This window comes from Pleurotus ostreatus (genome assembly GCF_014466165.1).
Source record: "Pleurotus ostreatus strain PC9 chromosome Unknown scaffold_1, whole genome shotgun sequence".
In the NCBI taxonomy this organism is placed as follows: Eukaryota; Fungi; Basidiomycota; class Agaricomycetes; order Agaricales; family Pleurotaceae; genus Pleurotus; species Pleurotus ostreatus.
Window position 1 is genome coordinate 2,623,711 of NW_023503156.1, and position 17,937 is coordinate 2,641,647.

Consider the following 17,937-nt stretch of genomic DNA (forward strand, 5'->3'; position numbering starts at 1 on the left):
GTGAAATGAAAGTTGAGAGTTTTGCAGAGAATTTGAAGGCGAATCCGTTCAACCTCCGATTTTCAAGTACCACGGTTTGTCCCGAGTCATGTGACTCTCCTATCTCCCTCCGCCATGGGTGCGTCGCTTCCACAGAGTCCCTTGCAGCTCAGTCGATCAATTTTTTCCTGACACAGGTGTCACCCTTTGGCTTGTCCCGCCGCAACGAGATGCGGAGCGCCTGCGGCGAATTATGCGTATACGTCCGAGCTCGAAGCCGCTCACTAGCGACGCGTCGTACCCTGATTTCGATCCCCACATAACGCTACTGGCCCTTCCAGCAGACTCAGAGATCACCTTAGATGCTCTGCGGGACGCCATCCCCGGTGACCAAAAATCCCTTGCCATCGGATTCAACGCCGTTGAGACCAGTGACCATTTTTTCAGATCGGCCCTTATCACGATCATACCGACGGCCGAACTGTTTGCTTTGCATGGGCACGTTCACGCATCGTTGAAGCTCGATCCGCGTACCCCGATGTTTCCTCATGTTTCTTTATGTTATATTACGGACGATGACGCCCAACGTGGTGAACGGGACAGATACTTACATGAACTCGAGACTCAGGGAAGAATCAAGCGCGAGGTCGGATCGCCACGAGTTAGCTTGGACTGTAGCGAGGAAGGTGATCAGGACTGGATGGACGGGTTCAGTGCCTGCGAGGTCTGGGTCGCGGAATGTAACGGTCCTGTGGCAAGTTGGAAGATATTAGACAAGATCCCGTTAGCGTAAGACAAACTGTTCGCAGCACACAGATGATCAATAATGTGGGCATACTTCAACGTTCCCGCTTTCAGGACAAATACTCTTAGTACTGAAGACTCGTGGGGTCTTTGTTTCATTTTTCTACCAACCGTTGTTCTGGCAATTCCAGATGCACTGATCGAAGTTGCGCTCTAGGTTACATCTCAAGTTGTCCCCACATACACCCAAACCAGGTTTAGACCGCTGAAGTAAGTCCATCCTATTTATTCTTTCGCAGCAATGATCGCTGATTAATGGGGCTCAGTCAGAGTAAACGACGGCGTAAGTGTTTCACAGCATTGATCTCGCTGCGCATGCGCACCACCTGGCTTGCTATGTGATGCAACCCCCTCCCGTCCGCGATGGTACCACTCCACAGGCGGCGGCTTGCCGCGGCGCCGCATCAGTCAAATATGTTGCGCACTCCAGTCTCCAGTTATTTCAATACAATAGGCTGGAAAGTAGCATATCCGAGTTTAACCGCTCCATTTCGTGAGAAATCGCAGTCGTTCTGCACACTCTCCTTGAGGAAAGCTCTTACTCAGGCTGGCTAGGTAAGTATAAAGAGGGAGGGTGTTAAGGGAGAAGAAAAAGCAGAATACTTGGTCTTCATCGACATCCGTCATGCTTGCAAACCAGTACTTCCTCTTCATCATCTCCGTCGTCACATCCACATGTGTGTGACCCTCCTGATGACACAGCGGCCAACTGCGAGACCTCGGATGCTAGTCCGCTGGTAACTACCGTTTCTTTGCTGCAGGCCTGTCCCAAACGCTCATGTACATATTGTGTATTCGCAGGTCTCAGACTGCCAGATTGCCATCCAAAACCTGGGTGCCGACAACCAGTGCTTGAATACCAATGGATTCGGGTCGGAGTGTACTACCGTGACTACTCATGGAACCTGTAAGGTGAGGCTGATACTGTGATGAATGCCCTCTCCGTTTACTAACGTGCGGCTTCCTACAGATCGATGCCTGTTCCATCGGCAACACCTTTGGGCTCCAGAAGGGTGTGGACTGCGGGGGCTACCTACAAACTATCCTCAATCAATGTAACTCCAATGGGAGAGTTGGAGGCACGCTGTTCCCTATGTTATGCAACCAGGCCCAGGGCTTCGACGTTAGCTACAAAGTCCAGTTCTCCCATGCTTGATTGGAAATAATACGCTCATCAACGGCCTTTTATAATGGGCGCTGAAGCCATCACTGTCATCCTTTCCGACTGAAATAAATCGCCTGTGAACGTTAATGGGACTCAGGGGATTTCAGGGAGATAAAGTACGGTCACATGAATGACACGTGGGCGCGTCTCATTTGGATCTGTGACAGTGTGACGGATACAGGGCTGTTATTTTTGAGTCAACTGCCCATTGCTTCTTGCATTCTACCACCACACTGCAACCTACTCAGAAGCACACACCTCTCGCGCTCACACCCATGGCAAAGCGCAAGCGTATTACGAATGGCGATGAATCCGCCCGAGAAACCGAGGGCGCGGGTCCCAGCACTGTAAAAGTTGAAGCCCCTGTTCAGTCATCGCCCAAGAAACGACGTACGGTCGCACAGGGAAAGAAGCCGGCAAGCAAACCCAAAGGGAAGGGGAAGGGTAAATTGAGCAAGATGCTGGAAATGCCTTACGATGTTCTGTGCGAGGTATGTAACTCCCAAATTGCTGCGACGTTGTTCTACTGTCTAGCTATCTCATAACGCGTAATTTACGAACGCTTCGTAGATCATATTACAACTCAGACCAGAGGATCTGCTGGCGCTGTCGCGAACTTCGAGGGGCTTCCGAGAGATTCTGTTGCTCAAATCGAATAGGTTCTTATGGACGACTGCGTTTCGAGACGACCCTCTGTTTCCGCATCTCCCCTCCGACCTGAATGAGCCGCAATTCGCATGCCTAGTGTTTTCTAATTATTGCTATGTATGTTAGCAACCCCACTCGATTGTGATGAAGCGCTCAACTTAAACGCTCCTAGTACTGCTTGAAGGCGACTCCGGATAACCAACTTATGTGGGCATTCCGCACACGCTGTTGTGGTTCGTGCCTCCGTACGCAGTAAGAAATAGACTCCCATCTACTCGTTCTAAGTCTTAACGTTGCAACTGGTCTTCAATAGATTCGGCCCGTTCAACGATGTGCTTCGTGGGGTACGCAGCACAATCACCTCAGACATACTCTTGTCTTCGTCCGTCCTTGGACGTTAGTATCCATCTTCATTTCTTGTCAATTAGCACTCATTGTTGTATTCGTAGCTAAAAAGAAGATCGTCTCCGTTTATAAACATAGCGAAGCGAGAGATATTGATATCCTCCTCAAGAGCTTCAAGCCAGATTCGCCGACGTTGGCTGAATTTCTTCAAAATCGCAGGAAACAAGTCAGTCAAATGCTCGCTGTGAGTGTTGTACACGATACATTTCTTTCAATGATCTCAGTGGCAGTAATTCTTGTCTTAGGGAAACTACCCTATAACAGCTGCTCTTGAGAGAAGAACTCAACTAGCCAAAATGGACAAGGAGAAGGAGAGAGCGAAATGCAAGGAACAGTGAGGACTGCTAATAATCTTGATATCCTTTGTCTAACTCGTAACATACAGGATATACAAAAGGCTCAGAGACTTGGGCTACGCTGAGGAATTGGCTTATATCCGCGAGTCAGACTACTCGTTTCTAGATAATTATCCTTCCATTAGCTCCCGGACTGAGCTTACCGACCGTGGTAAGTCCTCCCCACAACACTCCAGCCTGTATCCACTGATTTGCAATACAGTCTGGAACAATATACAACGCACTCTGGTCGACTTGCTCGAAGATACTCGTGCTAAGAGACGGCGCAAGCAGCGCAAGACTTTATTGAAGGCCCGTCAGAGGTTACTCGGTGAACTCATCAAGGACCATCCGTCGAATGCACTAGCGGGCATCAAACCTGGCCCTGCAGATATTTGTGCGATGCCACAAATCAGGCAGATTCTCGTTGATACTCCAGTGGATGTGGTGGTTACTGCTGAACATTTCCAGGAAACGATACAAGGACTCGAGCAGCTTTTCGCCCAGTGGATAACAAATAAAAGCCGGGAACTCTTGAAACTCCTACCCAATCAACCTGGGGCAGAAGATGAAGTTCAAGACGATACTGACTTCTCTCGTCTGAATCTTGCCACCACGTATTTCACTTGCACCCGTTGCGTGGACCCCCTTTCGTATCCCAGGATCTTGCTGCACAATTGCCTGACGGAGCTTCCGCATGGCTTTCGCAATCGCGAGGATGACGATGCTATCATGTTCCTCAATGTTGGCAGTGTGCCTTGGAACTATAACCAGTTGCCCATCGAGTATCGTCAAGACGCTGAATCCGCCGCGAAGAAAGTTGTAACGGCCTTTGGCTTCGACTTCAGGACAACAACGCATGCGGATATGAGGCTCGACAACCGTTGGATGGAATGCAGGGCGTGCAGACATCCCAAAGATGGACGAATGGTGTTCCGTTGGGAGAAGGCGGTAAGAGCTCTACTATTCCATTAAACTGGCGGTTGTTCAACTCGGTGTAGGTATTGCACGAAATATTCCATGATGTTCAAGGCCGAAAATCCCACTGGATCCCGTTGAGCGACGCAGATATTGAAGCTGCCAAGCAACAGGAATCAAAAGGCTTCCCAGAGCACCGTGATAAATCTGCGGGCTATTGTTGCGCACACTGCGACGAGAGAGGCTCCTTTGTTGAAATCCGGGCTCATTCGCGTTGGGAGTGAGTCATGTTAGTCATCTCGCATCAAGGGCATCTCTAAACCATGTCATCTTGTAGACACGCCATTCAAGAATTCAAAGAGACGAATTATTTCCGTCACCCGGATGCTTCAATGGACCATCCTCCGTTCTTCGTTCACATCCCTGTTCCACCACCAGTGACGATCGACCTAACCGATGATGAGGCCCCTGAGCATAAGATTATCAGCATAGATGATTGAATACGATATGCATACCAGTGTGTTACCTATATATGTTATTTCAAGTATGTCAGTGGAAGTTGAAGTCAGCGGCCGGTGCACCTCAAGCGCGTGGCTAAAAATAGCTCCGCCATGACGGTATTGTTGGCTGTGGCAGCCAACACTGAACCACTTTCTCTTCCTCTCCCCCATCATGCTCGCGACTTCATGGACGTTGCGGGCTGCAATCCACACGAATCGCAGGCTCGTTTTGCAGATTCAGCGACCCCCCAAGCTTGCATTCACCCAAGCTCGAACTCGAGGATTCGCGTCCGAGGGTCCCTCAAATTCAACATCGTACCCGAGTCGAATCCTTAGAAGGGCCAAGACGACGGCGAAGTACGGGGGATATCTGTGTTTGTCGACTGTGTTTGGCGTCCTGTTCCTCGGTGCCGGCATCTTCGTTCACGACGCGTTCACCTACACCGACAAGCATGTTGAAAGGGTCCCTGTTTCACCACTTGCACTTCACCCGGAGCGTGGAGGCCCCAAGAACCTCCCGGTCGCCAAGGTCCTGGTCGCGGACGAGGAAGATGAGGAGAACGTGAAGCTTGCTCATAAACCAAAATTGGTTATAGTAGGTGGTGGATGGGGCGTGAGTGCTGCAGGCTATTGTACTCACCGATCATGTACGAATTGATTGATAGGCAATGGGAGTTCTTGAAACGTTGCATCCAGGAGACTATCATGTCACGATAGTGTCCCCTGAAACCTTTACGACGTTCACGCCACTTTTACCTTGTACGTTTCCTCGAACTCTCTTTGGTGCACAACAACGTCGTAACATGTCTTTGCTGTATAGCTGCTGCTGTTGGGACTGTTCAATTTCGGTCACTCATTGAACCTATTCGGAAGATCATCGCCCGTCTCCGCGGTCATTTCGTTCAGGCAAAGGCTATTGACATCGTGTTTGCCGACCGTTTATTAGAGGTAGAGACCGCGGACACACAGGGACACACCAACAGGATTTATATACCGTGAGTTTATTGCGCCGCGTTGTCCCAGTGTTGAGTTTAATACCCCCGTTTAGATACGATAAACTGGTTATCGCCGTCGGTTCAGTATCTAGCACTCATGGCGTCCCCGGATTGGACCACTGCTTCCAGCTCAAGACAATCTCGGATGCCCAGAAAATCAGGCGCAGAATAATGGGTTAGCAAATTCACTACTTCTTATACATGGCCTCACCCTGAATCTCTGTAGATAACTTCGAAACGGCATCATTGCCTACTACCACGCCTGAAGAACGCAAACGATTATTGAGTTTCGTTGTTTGTGGCGGCGGGCCCACTGGTATTGAGACAGCAGCCGTTTGTATTTTGCCTACTTCGCGTAGCCGTGGGCTCACAAGGCATTCATAGGAAATTTATGATTTCTGTCAAGAAGACATCACGAATTATGTGAGTAAAGGTCTTTACGGAATGCTGATCCTCTTTGATACCCTTAAAGTACCCCAAAATTCTACGGAAGGAAGTTTCTATACATGTCATCCAATCTCGCGAGCACATTCTCAACACCGTGAGTTAGATAGCATCCTGCTTGTGATTTACCTCTCACAGTCATGTAGTATTCTGAAGCGATCTCAAAGTTTGCTGAGGTATGATAGCAAACTAATACAGAACAGGTACATAACGACCGACATTCACACCTTTTTCTCACAGGACAAGTTCAAAAGAGATGGTGTAAACCTCATCACTTCCGCCAGGTACATATTCATTTGCATAGCATGCTGATTCACTAATGACGCGCTGTTGATTAGAGTCAGTGCAATAACGCCCGAGCACGTTATCTACACCAGTCGCGATGCGGAAGGGAAGACGGAACAACATACAATTCCTTCTAACTTCATCCTATGGTCTACTGGTATTGCCATGAATCCATTCGCCAGCCGCGTGACCGACCTCTTGCCCAATCAAGTCCACCGAAAGGCAATTGAAACGGACGCCTATCTAAGGGTGAAGGGTGCGCCGTTGGGAACGGTCTACGCCATAGGGGACTGCGCCACAGCAAGTAGGATGTTTGACATCTACTATCTTGTCCTCACAAATATGTCTAGATCGAAACCTCCATTGTAAGCCACATTATGGAATTGGTAGACGAAGCCGATCAGGACAAGAACGGCAAGATAGACTTCGGTGAATGGGAGATTATGGGTAAGTATTTCTCCCATTAGGTGCCTGCAGTCCTCACATTCCTTCGCAGTCGGTAAAATCAAGAAGCGAATACCCCTGGCAGAAGACCATATATCAAAAGTCAGTCCCGAACCTGGTAATACCGACTGCGTCAATGACATCTTTTAATAAGGTCAAAGAACTGTTTGAGATGTATGATTCAGACGCCGACAATAACTTGTCCCTCAACGAACTTTGTCAACTATTGCAGGACATAGGCAACAAGATTACTGCTCTGCCCGCGGTACGTATATCATATAGCCTCATCACTAATTTAACTAAGGGCGGCCCGCTGATCCATCAGACGGCCCAAGTTGCTGCTCAACAAGGGAAGTACGTCGGCAAGAAATTACACAAGCTCGCACGGCGAAGCAGTGACTTGCCACCCGATCAACTTTCCGATGCAAGCGATGAGGACATCTACGGACCATTCAAATATCTGCATCTAGGCAGCTTGGCATACATTGGCAACGCAGCCGTCTTTGATCTTGGCAACTACTCCTTCATGGGCGGCCTGGCTGCTATGTATGCCTGGAGAAGTGTGTACTGGAATGAGCAGGTGTCGGCCAGAACAAGGGCGTTGCTCATGATCGATTGGATTATTCGGTGAGCGCTTAGTTGTGAAGGCTGTACGTTGGGACGGATGGCTGACGGCTGATTGATTTTGACTATATTAGAGGCGTGTGGGGGCGAGATTTGTCCAAGCTTTGATTCTTTGGACGTCAGGGTTCCACGACATTTCGTCCGCGAAGAGTTTACTATGGTTTGGACTAGAGAGGACACTAATATCATTCTTATGCCTTCTCGAGAGACATCAGACAACCGTGTTCTACTGCTCCTGCCATTCGAACGTTCCTATCACTGCCATTTTCCCGATCACCGAGCCCTGATTAGGCGAAAGGATGGTCATCTTTCGTCCAGGAATATCGATGTTTGTCCTAGATAAGCATGATATCAAAATAGTGTCTTGGTTCCACATGCAAATGTGGGCGCGAACGGGGACACAGAATAGAATAGATGTCATCAACAAATGAGAGAAGACGTACACAACCAAGAATCCCATGGCGGGTAGGTCCAGGATTTCTTCATCGTATCGCTCATTCTCGTCGGTGGTCGGGGAAATGAGGACGGCAAGGATAGCGTTCTGAAGCCTTGATCCTGGTTGAGAAGGGTCTATTCTAACGGGCTGCATTTCTGATACAGCGCGCGTAGCGCCGATTGGGAGGGCTGACGTGGGTGCCATGGTTTCTTCGAGGGAAGCGCCGTGGATAAGTATACTTTCATTCTCATGTCAGGCGGAAATACGTACCTGCACCGATGCGGTATATTATGAGGTCTTCGAATTTGCAAACAGTCGACGACGGCGATAGAATGAAATCAGAGGGAGCTTCGCCACCAATTGTGGCGGAAGTGACGCCAGGTGGGGGTTCTAGTACCTGACCATACATGTATGTGTGCAGTTGGTAGTTGTAGACGCGTTCTCGATAGCTCTGGTCCAATTCCACAACCTAAGAAAACAAGCAAAGATGAATTTGCACATGAGAGACGAGTGCGATTGGAGGAAGCCGTTCAGGTCAAGACTCAAAAACGGGGGGAGTGAACACCTACGCCTCCAGATTTCGGGATTTTGACAACCGTTAGATGGGAGCCATAGGCCCGCTGTAGCTCGACATTGAGCTTCTCATGCCCGACAACGAGAATGACATTGACTGAAGATACAAAGTACAGAAAGGGGAAATGAGCTGTTTAGCTCTCCAAGCGGAATGGGAAGTATCCGACGACGGACTTTTGAAGGCTTCGACGCAGGCCCGAATGAGCCTTTGTCGAGTTTCGGTTGTTGTTCCGTGTCCAGAAGCGAATGAGGAAGGCGTGTCGACGATCAGACCGGATACAGCACCTGTGAAAGTTTAGGTATGCGCGTCTGCAGAGATATATTCCGTGGTCGACCAGGCGTTACCTTCGGCGTCGAGGTCCCATTTATCGTCCATAACATGACCAAGGTTGCGAATCAATCTCTCGAACAAGAGAGGATTTTTACCTACACTTCCGTGTCCATACCAATATACCAATGGAAGGAGGGCGTTGGAAGTTATTGCCGTAGGTGCAGAAGTAGCAGCAGCTCCCAAGGGGTTCGACGGTGAATAGGTGGCAATCGGGGCAGATACTGGCGCTGCTGAGATCGTCCCGGGGATTGCCCAGGCTCCCTTACAGCCAGGCAATTTTCTCAACAAATCGGACATGCACCAAAATAACATGTACGTACTTGGCTGGGATCCATATTCGCGAGGAGCGGTGTCCAGTTCTGGCCGGCTCGAACAGCATAGTTTACAAGCATCTTACATATGGAGGTTGTACCGCAGTTTTCGGGCCCTATGACAAGCACTCTCGGGGGTTCTGGGTGTACTCCGGGTCCGTCATCTGAAGACGGAGACCCATGGAGCGTTTGGAGAGCACGAACTCGCATTTGCTCCAAAGCAATATGGAGATTCGCATAAGCCGACATAGGCGTTTCCTCTGAAACATACTCTGTGGAGGGATGGCCTGTAACGTGTTGAAAGGTCAGCTATGGTCGTGGGCCAAATCAACATCGCAAGGACTCATCTCAATGGTACATCCACGCCAAGTGTATACGGCTGCTTTGCATTCTGAGCCAAAGAGGTAGACTTTCCCCTCGACCATCTCTGCACCAAAGACTTCGGCTTGTCCATGTCCGAGCTATGTGATTTAATTTCCATGGCAAGCGGTTGTCCGGTCACAAAACGAAAGGGCGATGGGAGAGACATACCTTTATGGCGAGGGTAGTACCAGGATCCAATTCAAATCTGTATTCTGTCTCTGGCGACAGAGTCCATTCGCGTTGTTCAATCTCTGCACCAGCAGAATCCATGGTCACCGTCAGGATCCAAGAAGGAAACTCGTTGTTTGGTCACGACTCTGTTGCGACTCTGACCCTCGAATTTGCCTCAAACGCACTCACTCGCTAAATTTGACACTTACAGCAGCTTGAGCATATGGAACAAGCTTGTATAATCTCCTCCCTGATCGCGAAATGATGAGAGCTGATTTCGAGCCGAGCATCAGATTCTGTGTAGGGATGCTTGCACGTGGAATATCTCCAGTAGCTCAACCACGATAGCTCACCATCACAGCGCTAAAAGAAGTATGTATAAATGCCTCCCGAGAGACTACTTCCGGGTTTCTGAGGCCCAATTTCTTCCTGACCTGCCACCATGGGTTCCAGCAGCGGTGACTTCCTCGGAAAGCACCAGCATGATGATACGCAAATCGTCGACCGCAAGCTTGAGGATGTTGATGTCGCGGCCCAGCTCGCTGCTGGCTCTGACGAGGTCATTAACCCGGTGATCGCCGCCAGACTCAGGTAATTACCTGAAGGATTGTCTATTGCTTGGTACTAAGATGCAATTTTACAGACGGAAGATAGATTGGCACCTTATGCCTTTGATGTGCAGTAAGTGCTAGTCTTACGTCTGTTAAGAAATGCTTACTGACGGGGTTCCTCTAGTAATGTACCTGTGAGTGTGCAATGTGTTGGATCCAGACCACAAGTTGAACTGGTGTCCAGGATGACATTTGCGGACAAGACAACTCTAGGACAGTCTGCGGTGCTAGGAATAATGTAGGTCTTGCACTTCTTGCGAGGGCATAAGCCGGTTCACACCTTTACCCCAGTCCGGGGGCCCACCTCAACCAAAACCAATTCAATTGGCTTGGTACCATATTTTACCTGAGTTATCTTGTATTCGAATACCCGCAAAACCTTGCCCTACAGTATCTTCCTGTCGGCAAATGGATGAGGTCAGTGGCAGCAATTCATTCAACTTCCAGGTCGAGGACTAAATTTCAGATCATAGTATCAACATTTTCATTTGGGCAGTCGCGTTGCTTTCGCATGCCGCCTGCAAGTCATTTGGGGCACTGTTCGCCGTCAGGTTTATTCTCGGCGTCTGTGAAGGTGCCATCACTCCGGGCTTCATGATAGTCACGTCCATGTTCTACACACGGGCCGAACAGACACGTCGTGTTGGCTACTGGTGTGCGTGAAACCCTTCTTTGCTCCTCCTACTTCATTTACGATCTCTAAAAAATCAGTTCTCATGAATGGATTCGCTATAATATTCCTTGGCTTTGTCAGCTTTGGCGTCTTGCATACGAAAACCCATAATTTCATGCCATGGCAATGGTACGCTTGATATGTCTTCCCGTTCATCATGTCCTTTAACTTCCATTTCGCCCAGGCTCATGATCATCACTGGTATCATCACCCTTGCGACATCAGTTATCTTCTGGTGCGCGATTATTTCTGTCCAAAGTGATGATGAGCCAACATTGCGTTTCATTCCGACTTCGGTATTTAGGTTCTTCTTCCCCGACTCTCCCACTAACGCACGGTTCTTATCGCCTGATGAACGCCGACTTGCCGTCTTGCGGATCAAGGACAATCAAGCGGGCGTAGAAAACAAACATTGGAAGAGGGAACAGTAAGTACCTACGCCAAGACCATAGCACCAGTCCTGACAGAGACTCCGAAGATTCGTGGAGACTCTTGGTGATCCCAAGATATGGGTTATGGCACTGTTTGCCGCCATCTCGTCAGTCACCTAACCCATGATCTTCTTTCTAATCGTTTTCTGATCACTGCGTAAACATCACAGACAAATCACCAATTCGGTACGGCTTTCGTCTATCTTTGCTGAACCTGCATTCTTACTTCAGCCACAATTCCATAGCTTACCAACCAGAGACAACTTATCATCAATCAGTTCGGCTTCACACCCATTCAAACGACCCTGCTCGGGTGTGTCGATGGTTTCATGGAAAGTACGTGAGCCCATTGAGTGATCGTCACCCGCGAGGAGAATCTAATGCACCTATGTAGTCGTCACCATATTTCTTGGTGTTACCATGGCTAGCTATTGGACGGGTGGACGTGGGTATACCGCGGCGCTTTTCTACATTCCAGCTATTCTTGGCGAAGTACTGGTCAACACCTTACCATCACACAACAAGGTCGGATTGCTCTTCGGATACTGGGTGTCAAGTATGAGTTTCCCCGTCATCATTCTTCTCCATAACCTTACCGTTTGTGCCTAGTTTTCGCTATCACACCCTTTCCGATTTTCCTTGGGTGGATGGGATCCCTCGTAGCAGGCCACACTAAGCGTACGTCGCGAGCCCATCATCGTGGCTGTGTGTCATTTCTTAACCGAGTTTGAACAGGAACCACTACGAATGCAATCATAATGTGCGCCTATGCCATTGGCAACGCTGCCGGTCCATTCATGTGGAAGAAGCAATACCAACCAAGGTTTGTTTACATCCTTGTAACTCCCGTACATCAGTAGTCTTAACCCATGTTTTGCTAGGAATCATGTTCCATGGGCTGTTATTGCTGCATGCTCACTAGCATCTGCCATACTCCTCCTTATCCTCCGTTTCATGCTCGCACAAGAAAACAAACGACGAGATGCAGAACCTCGTGATGACTCCTACGACAATGTATATATAAATCAGGTCAACGCTCAAGGAAAAGTAGTACAACAGAAAGTCGATAGGGTACGTGTATGCTACGAGAATCTCTCCCCATGCTGACCACTTGACACGCGTCCAGGCATTCCAGGATCTTACCGACATGCAAAATCAAGACTTCAGATACGTTTTGTAGTCACTTCTTGGTTGTACCCAGTTTTGATTGTACATATTATTCTATTTTATGTTTGTATTCGGTGTTCATCTCCCCAGATATGATTTCCGAAGTGTTGGCTATTCTACTAGTGTATGATTGTCCCTGAATAATACAGAATTGTTTGAAAGCGACTACAGAAAGCTATCTAGCTTGACGGGACGTCGCACTGCTGCTGAGTTACCTTCGGCAAAGCGATAGGATATCTTGAAACACTTGGCGGCGTGCTTCTTCTGATGTGCTTGGTTCGCTACGGTGATTTTGGTGAGATCTATTGGTCGTCCAAAGAAGTCGGTCGGAGGCTAAGATCACATTTGTATATTAGTCTCGCTGAAGAGCCATGGTCAAGATTAGATACTTACCTTGTCAGCAAGGTCAACTTTGATGCGTTTTGACGGAGGGCCATCTGCATGATCACCTAGTCGAGTCCGAGACGGGGCATTCGACTTGTCGGATGAGCCAAAGAAACTGCGGAAACTTGGTTTGCTTCTCTCGACGATATCAACTCGTTGGCCGGTCAACTTCGCCTCAACCTAGACATTTGTAGTAAACTAAGTTGCACTTGGGCTATGACTGGGAGATATGGCCTACCTCGCCCGCGACAATGTGTCTGACAGCGTATCGGGTGACAGTAATGTCCACCGCTCTCTTCCCGTCATAATTGACGAAGACATCGATTGGCCTGGAATACATGTAAGTAGGCAGACAACCAAGAAGAAAAAATACGAACGGGTCAAGACGGTATGTCAACTGCCCATCTTCAGCGCGTTCCTGCATGAATCGTAGTTCCAACGAAGCCATGATATTAACAAGCCGCGTGAGGAGAGTCCGTTCCTCTGGTCTGACGATTTGACTATTCACCTACACCAAGTGTGAAAATACACCAAGGAATGAAAGAGAGGGCGAACGTACGGGCCGTAGAGGAGGCGATATTATGCGATTGAGATACGGCGCAAACTCCGTTTCTAGCACCGGTGAGGACATGAACTGTCTGTATGACCCTCCGAGTTTGCCGCTTGCTATGCGTATGCAACCTGCAAGCGATTTGAAGATCTCTTCGTTGGTCCTCCTTGTTTGCGAATGCTGTGATTTCATAGTAAGGAATATGTGGCTTGCACTGATTAGAAAGCTTATGGACTAACCTCCCAGTCAGCCTGACTTCGTTCCACCCTTGCTGACCCTCTCTCTTGGAACAGAGGGTGGAAGGGTATCAGTAGGTATGGAATATACTGGCTCAAGGCAAATTCGCCCTCGGAGTACATTGCTGAAGTCATGTAGTCGTAGACCCCCAACCACTCGTTGGCCTTCTCATATCGGGAGAAGTTGGCATCAAGTTGTCGAAGATTAGCGTAATGAGCAAAGCAGCCTAGTCCCAGTCAGTCGTTGAGCAGCGTCAAAACGACCAGCAACACTGACCAGTGGCGATGCTGCTTTCTTTGCCGACAGCATCTATCTCTTGACTTAGCCTTGATACATAGCGACCTTCCTGGTCTTCAGTTAAGCCGAGTTCCTTGACGCGCTTGCGAGTCATCGGGTTGAATAAGCTGTTGAGGACAGAAGATATTGTATTGTCGGCTTCTCTTGTTCCTGCAGTTGCGCGACGAATCATTGCCTCGGTGACCTCATCACTCCGGGACTTGATGAACTAAAAGTCGGTTGCTTAGTAGCCTGCTTAAACCAAGACAGTGACAAAACATACCTGCAAAGTATTGAGACAGCTACGGAGATCGCCTCTAGCGATGCCGACCAGCGTACCCAGAGCGCGTGTTTCTGCCTTCAGACCTTCAGCGTCGCATATCGTTCTCAGTCGCTTCACTGTATGTATATCCGCCGGTCGGGACATGCGTATTTGATATGCATAGGGCCGAAGCTTTGCGAGGCTCGCGGCGTTATGGTCGTTGCATATGCAAATGATTGGGCGTAGAATGGGTTTCTTTACTTCTGGGCCATTCTTCTGACCATTGCCTATACAACGTGAGATTTAGATCAACACGGATAGTGGAAGAAGAGCAACGTTTGCGCACGTTTCTTTTTTGATTTCTGCTGGGTAAGTTGGACGAGTTTATGGATGAATGTCGCAGACTACAAAATTTGCATTGAGCATCGTTTGGAGTGGGGAGAGGAGGACCCACGCTATCACCAGCTCCAGTAGCACCGTCAATTTCGTCAATGATGAGGAGTACAGGCTTCTTGCTGCCTATCGTTGCTCCCGCCTCAAGGGTAGGCTTTATACGATCATCGACAATTTGGCCGGAACGAGCGTCGCTGATAAGAGTGTGAATCAACTACCGTAAGACATTCGTGATTATTACAAACCTGGCATTGATCTCCATAACCTCATAGCCAGCCTGGCGAGCAATGACATGGGCTAATGTAGTTTTACCGAGCCCAGGTGGGCCAGATAGAAGCAACAACTTCTCAAGTGGTAAGCTAGGTGAAGCCCACTGATCTAAAACGAGACTTACTTTGTCTCGTGGTCTATGATACTCATCGTCGTCATATAGCTCTTCGTCGCCGTCTCTGGCTCTCTTCTTCCCTTTCTTCCGTCCGAACACACACCAGTCCCACATCTTCACCCACGTCATGGTGTCCCGAGCCACACGTTCACTTCCAATCAGCTCGACGTACCTGCGGGGACGGTAGCGGTCGACCAAAAGCGTGTCTTCTGGTGCGGCATTCTTAGTGTCTATCTCGCGACTTGGGAGGGCCCTATTGAGAACGTATTGCGCTTGAGAATTGAACGCGTATCTTTAGAAGTGCTGTGCTCACGCGAGTCTAGCAGCAGTAGCTGCGGACAACTCATCCATCAGCCTATGAATTGGGACATCGAGCAGCTTTCCAATCTTCTGACTTGACAGTTGTTGCGTTGGCTAGTAAACCATGCATTAAGGAGGGCAGCGCAATGTAAAGCCTGAGACTTACTTGATTCGTCAAGAGTTTTGACTTCTTCCTAATATACACGGCTTTACCACTAAAGGTACGGGCCTGAACGTTGAATCGAAGGGTGCTGGAGGAAGCTTGAGGAGGTCTATCCATCGGGAACGATGATGTACTCGATGCAATATTGGACAACAAGCCATTGGAAACAAACGAATGCGATGCTGGGGTAGTTTCGGTATTCGGCGCAGGTGTTTGAGGACTTTGGTCTTGATTCGCCTCGATTGGTTCAGTGCTAGAAAGAAGACCGTTGGAAACGAAGGAACGTGACGCTGGCGTAGTTTCGGTATTCAGCATAGATATTCGGGCACTAGGGTCTTGATTCGTGTCCACCGGTTCTGCGCCAGAAAGTAGACCATTGGAAACGAAGGAGCGCGACTCTGTCATAGAATCCTTGTCTAACGTAAATGTTGGGGGCTCTGAAAGGCCTTGATTCGCGTCCGCTGGGTCTATATGGCGCGTAGAAGTCGACGTATCTTCTTCGATGGGGTTCAAGAGGTCTGTGGGTACGAAAGAAGGGAGTTTTGCGGAGGTTGAGGGCTCAGTGGCGGGTTCCTTCTGCTGCCCGCCACCAAGTAGGCCGTTGGAAAGGAAGACGGCCATATGGTGAACTCGTTGAGGTGGATCAGTGAGAAGCAGTCGCGTCCATTATCACGCGTTGCACGAAATCACGCGATCACGTGTGAGCGATGGCCGCGCTAGGGGCTTTAGGAGCTTTGGGAGGTGACTACAAGTTTCAAATCAAGGCTCAGAGATTTATATCTTCAGCTGTCCTGAGGGTATAGAAATACATTCCTATTGGATACAATGTGGCGGCGATAACGAAGGTGTGTAGTATGGCAAAACTAGTGATGCCAGAATGCTATAAGTGGATAATGCTTATGAATGAAGAGCAACATAACGAAAAGGTGGGAGATGGGTATGGACTAGGCAACAGGTTTAAATAGTACTCCGTCTAAGCCGCCGCATGATAAGATCCCGAGCATCCCATTGATGCTTGGGGCGTTCAAAGGAATATGGAGTGAGCAAAAAGCGGCCCCGCCGAACTATTTCTAGCATTATAAATGAAACTAAGGCCAATCAGTCAGTGAACCATGCTTAAAACAAAGTTGACTTACGTATGAATTCCACAGGAGAAATAGAGTCATGTTGTGTAAAGGACAGGTAATTATGCCCAAGCCCCGGGATATGCGCCTTGATGAGGTGGCCTTTTGTAGGGCGAACAACGTTGTGGTGGAAAGCACCTTTAACTGCTTCTGAGTTATGATCGTAAAGCTAGAGAAACTGTAAGAATGATGCTATCTCATTTTTCAGTGGAGCAACACTGACAACTAGTGAATTCGGGGTAGCAGTCCAAACACAATCAGCGTTGAACCGGCTGGGTATCGTAAGAGCGTTATGCCTTTGGAAATCGAGTGAGACTGGGTTTAGGCATAAACATACGGACACATACCGGAAAGGAACACCAGTCGAGCCAAATAGCTGCTTCAACGGCCCGACTTTTTCATCACCAAGCGTGATGTCGGGTATCCGGCCGTTCCATGCGATTTCGCAGACGACGTCTCCCGCCGCATCAGATATCACCGTTCGCCGTTTTGGTACTTCAGCGCCGTCAAGCTCCCCATCCGACCCGGCTGCAGAAGTCTCGTCCGACCGTGATAGCTGGGTTATCTCTGAAGACGATCCTTCGGGGATATCTGGACTTGTTACGATTTGGTATGTCGAAGCGCCGGTATGGACATCGATCAGTGATGTGTTGAGGATGTCCACCGAAGTGAATTGGTAGAGGAATTGGGTAGAGCTAGACATTGGGAGGATGAGGAAGGGGCGTAGCTACGAGGGGGGATGATTTTGACCCCATGTCGATATTTGATGTCCACTGGCCGCCCCAAAAGGGAGTTGAGTTTATCTTTCCTAGTTGAGCATTTTGTTTATTCGTCCGCCCTCAACTTGCGGCTAGGCCAATGACACGCTTATCATAGGTCAGATGATAAGCCAGTCCAATCTATGGCCCTTAAGTTGCCATGCATGTCATGGCCTGAAATGGGCCAACGTTTGCGACGAGGAGAGGATGGTCGCAGAAGGGCAAGTGCTGAAACGCTGACAAATCAATATTCAGCCGCCTTGACTCCCTGAAGTTAGACCTTGTACCAGAAATATTTTCGGGTGGATTACCGCTTAGGACGGCATGCATCCGTTTTGGCAGGGAGGATAGAATTCATGCAACTCCAGAACCGAGGAAGAGTGCGTTTATTTTAGCATCAGCCCCTGATAGCTCCTGAGGATCACGCCGTGGGAAATCGCATGTGCTGCATCAACAATTGCCGTTGCTTGTCAGTGATTGGACAATGAAGGC

The 17,937-nt window shown here is 48.9% G+C and overlaps 8 protein-coding genes across 8 annotated transcripts; 5 read left to right on the forward strand and 3 right to left on the reverse strand.

Moving 5' to 3' along the window:
• Window positions 1-114: 114 nt before the first annotated feature.
• On the forward strand, window positions 115-772 carry PC9H_000932 (uncharacterized protein; the record flags this gene model as incomplete). Its single annotated transcript, XM_036770585.1, has 2 exons — window positions 115-118; window positions 177-772. The coding sequence occupies 2 exons, from the start codon at window positions 115-117 to the stop codon at window positions 770-772; spliced, it is 600 nt and encodes a 199-aa protein (XP_036636430.1).
• Window positions 773-1,408: 636 nt separating this feature from the next.
• On the forward strand, window positions 1,409-1,939 carry PC9H_000933 (uncharacterized protein; the record flags this gene model as incomplete). Its single annotated transcript, XM_036770586.1, has 4 exons — window positions 1,409-1,460; window positions 1,486-1,520; window positions 1,585-1,695; window positions 1,754-1,939. The coding sequence occupies 4 exons, from the start codon at window positions 1,409-1,411 to the stop codon at window positions 1,937-1,939; spliced, it is 384 nt and encodes a 127-aa protein (XP_036636431.1).
• A 95-nt stretch (window positions 1,940-2,034) lies between these two features.
• On the forward strand, window positions 2,035-4,754 carry PC9H_000934 (uncharacterized protein; the record flags this gene model as incomplete). The annotated part of the gene is made up of 11 exons (XM_036770587.1): window positions 2,035-2,064; window positions 2,116-2,439; window positions 2,519-2,713; window positions 2,769-2,848; window positions 2,910-2,992; window positions 3,046-3,185; window positions 3,247-3,335; window positions 3,387-3,508; window positions 3,560-4,287; window positions 4,338-4,534; window positions 4,592-4,754. The coding sequence occupies 11 exons, from the start codon at window positions 2,035-2,037 to the stop codon at window positions 4,752-4,754; spliced, it is 2,151 nt and encodes a 716-aa protein (XP_036636432.1).
• A 172-nt stretch (window positions 4,755-4,926) lies between these two features.
• On the forward strand, window positions 4,927-7,654 carry PC9H_000935 (uncharacterized protein; the record flags this gene model as incomplete). Its single annotated transcript, XM_036770588.1, has 15 exons — window positions 4,927-5,367; window positions 5,420-5,513; window positions 5,575-5,749; window positions 5,803-5,924; window positions 5,976-6,082; window positions 6,134-6,172; window positions 6,222-6,290; window positions 6,340-6,369; window positions 6,434-6,477; window positions 6,532-6,778; window positions 6,829-6,925; window positions 6,975-7,024; window positions 7,077-7,187; window positions 7,248-7,549; window positions 7,621-7,654. 15 exons carry the CDS (start codon window positions 4,927-4,929, stop codon window positions 7,652-7,654), a joined length of 1,962 nt encoding a protein of 653 aa, XP_036636433.1.
• Window positions 7,655-7,772: 118 nt separating this feature from the next.
• CLP1 (Cleavage polyadenylation factor subunit clp1) lies at window positions 7,773-9,830 on the reverse strand (the record flags this gene model as incomplete). The annotated part of the gene is made up of 9 exons (XM_036770589.1): window positions 7,773-7,881; window positions 7,990-8,191; window positions 8,253-8,451; window positions 8,552-8,652; window positions 8,730-8,840; window positions 8,901-9,147; window positions 9,207-9,484; window positions 9,541-9,658; window positions 9,729-9,830. 9 exons carry the CDS (start codon window positions 9,828-9,830, stop codon window positions 7,773-7,775), a joined length of 1,467 nt encoding a protein of 488 aa, XP_036636434.1.
• A 343-nt stretch (window positions 9,831-10,173) lies between these two features.
• PC9H_000937 (uncharacterized protein) lies at window positions 10,174-12,626 on the forward strand (the record flags this gene model as incomplete). The annotated part of the gene is made up of 17 exons (XM_036770590.1): window positions 10,174-10,322; window positions 10,375-10,412; window positions 10,467-10,476; window positions 10,527-10,580; window positions 10,634-10,759; window positions 10,816-10,997; window positions 11,054-11,144; window positions 11,200-11,250; window positions 11,320-11,442; window positions 11,494-11,553; window positions 11,617-11,632; window positions 11,692-11,782; window positions 11,841-12,002; window positions 12,056-12,124; window positions 12,182-12,269; window positions 12,328-12,517; window positions 12,573-12,626. 17 exons carry the CDS (start codon window positions 10,174-10,176, stop codon window positions 12,624-12,626), a joined length of 1,554 nt encoding a protein of 517 aa, XP_036636435.1.
• Window positions 12,627-12,778: 152 nt separating this feature from the next.
• On the reverse strand, window positions 12,779-16,184 carry PC9H_000938 (uncharacterized protein; the record flags this gene model as incomplete). Its single annotated transcript, XM_036770591.1, has 14 exons — window positions 12,779-12,946; window positions 13,007-13,177; window positions 13,236-13,326; window positions 13,375-13,505; window positions 13,557-13,727; window positions 13,787-14,010; window positions 14,061-14,289; window positions 14,344-14,609; window positions 14,669-14,726; window positions 14,777-14,909; window positions 14,961-15,061; window positions 15,110-15,353; window positions 15,414-15,514; window positions 15,567-16,184. The coding sequence occupies 14 exons, from the start codon at window positions 16,182-16,184 to the stop codon at window positions 12,779-12,781; spliced, it is 2,706 nt and encodes a 901-aa protein (XP_036636436.1).
• Window positions 16,185-16,520: 336 nt separating this feature from the next.
• Window positions 16,521-17,390, reverse strand: PC9H_000939 (uncharacterized protein; the record flags this gene model as incomplete). Its single annotated transcript, XM_036770592.1, has 4 exons — window positions 16,521-16,651; window positions 16,700-16,856; window positions 16,911-16,983; window positions 17,035-17,390. The coding sequence occupies 4 exons, from the start codon at window positions 17,388-17,390 to the stop codon at window positions 16,521-16,523; spliced, it is 717 nt and encodes a 238-aa protein (XP_036636437.1).
• Between the last annotated feature and the right edge of the window lie 547 nt (window positions 17,391-17,937).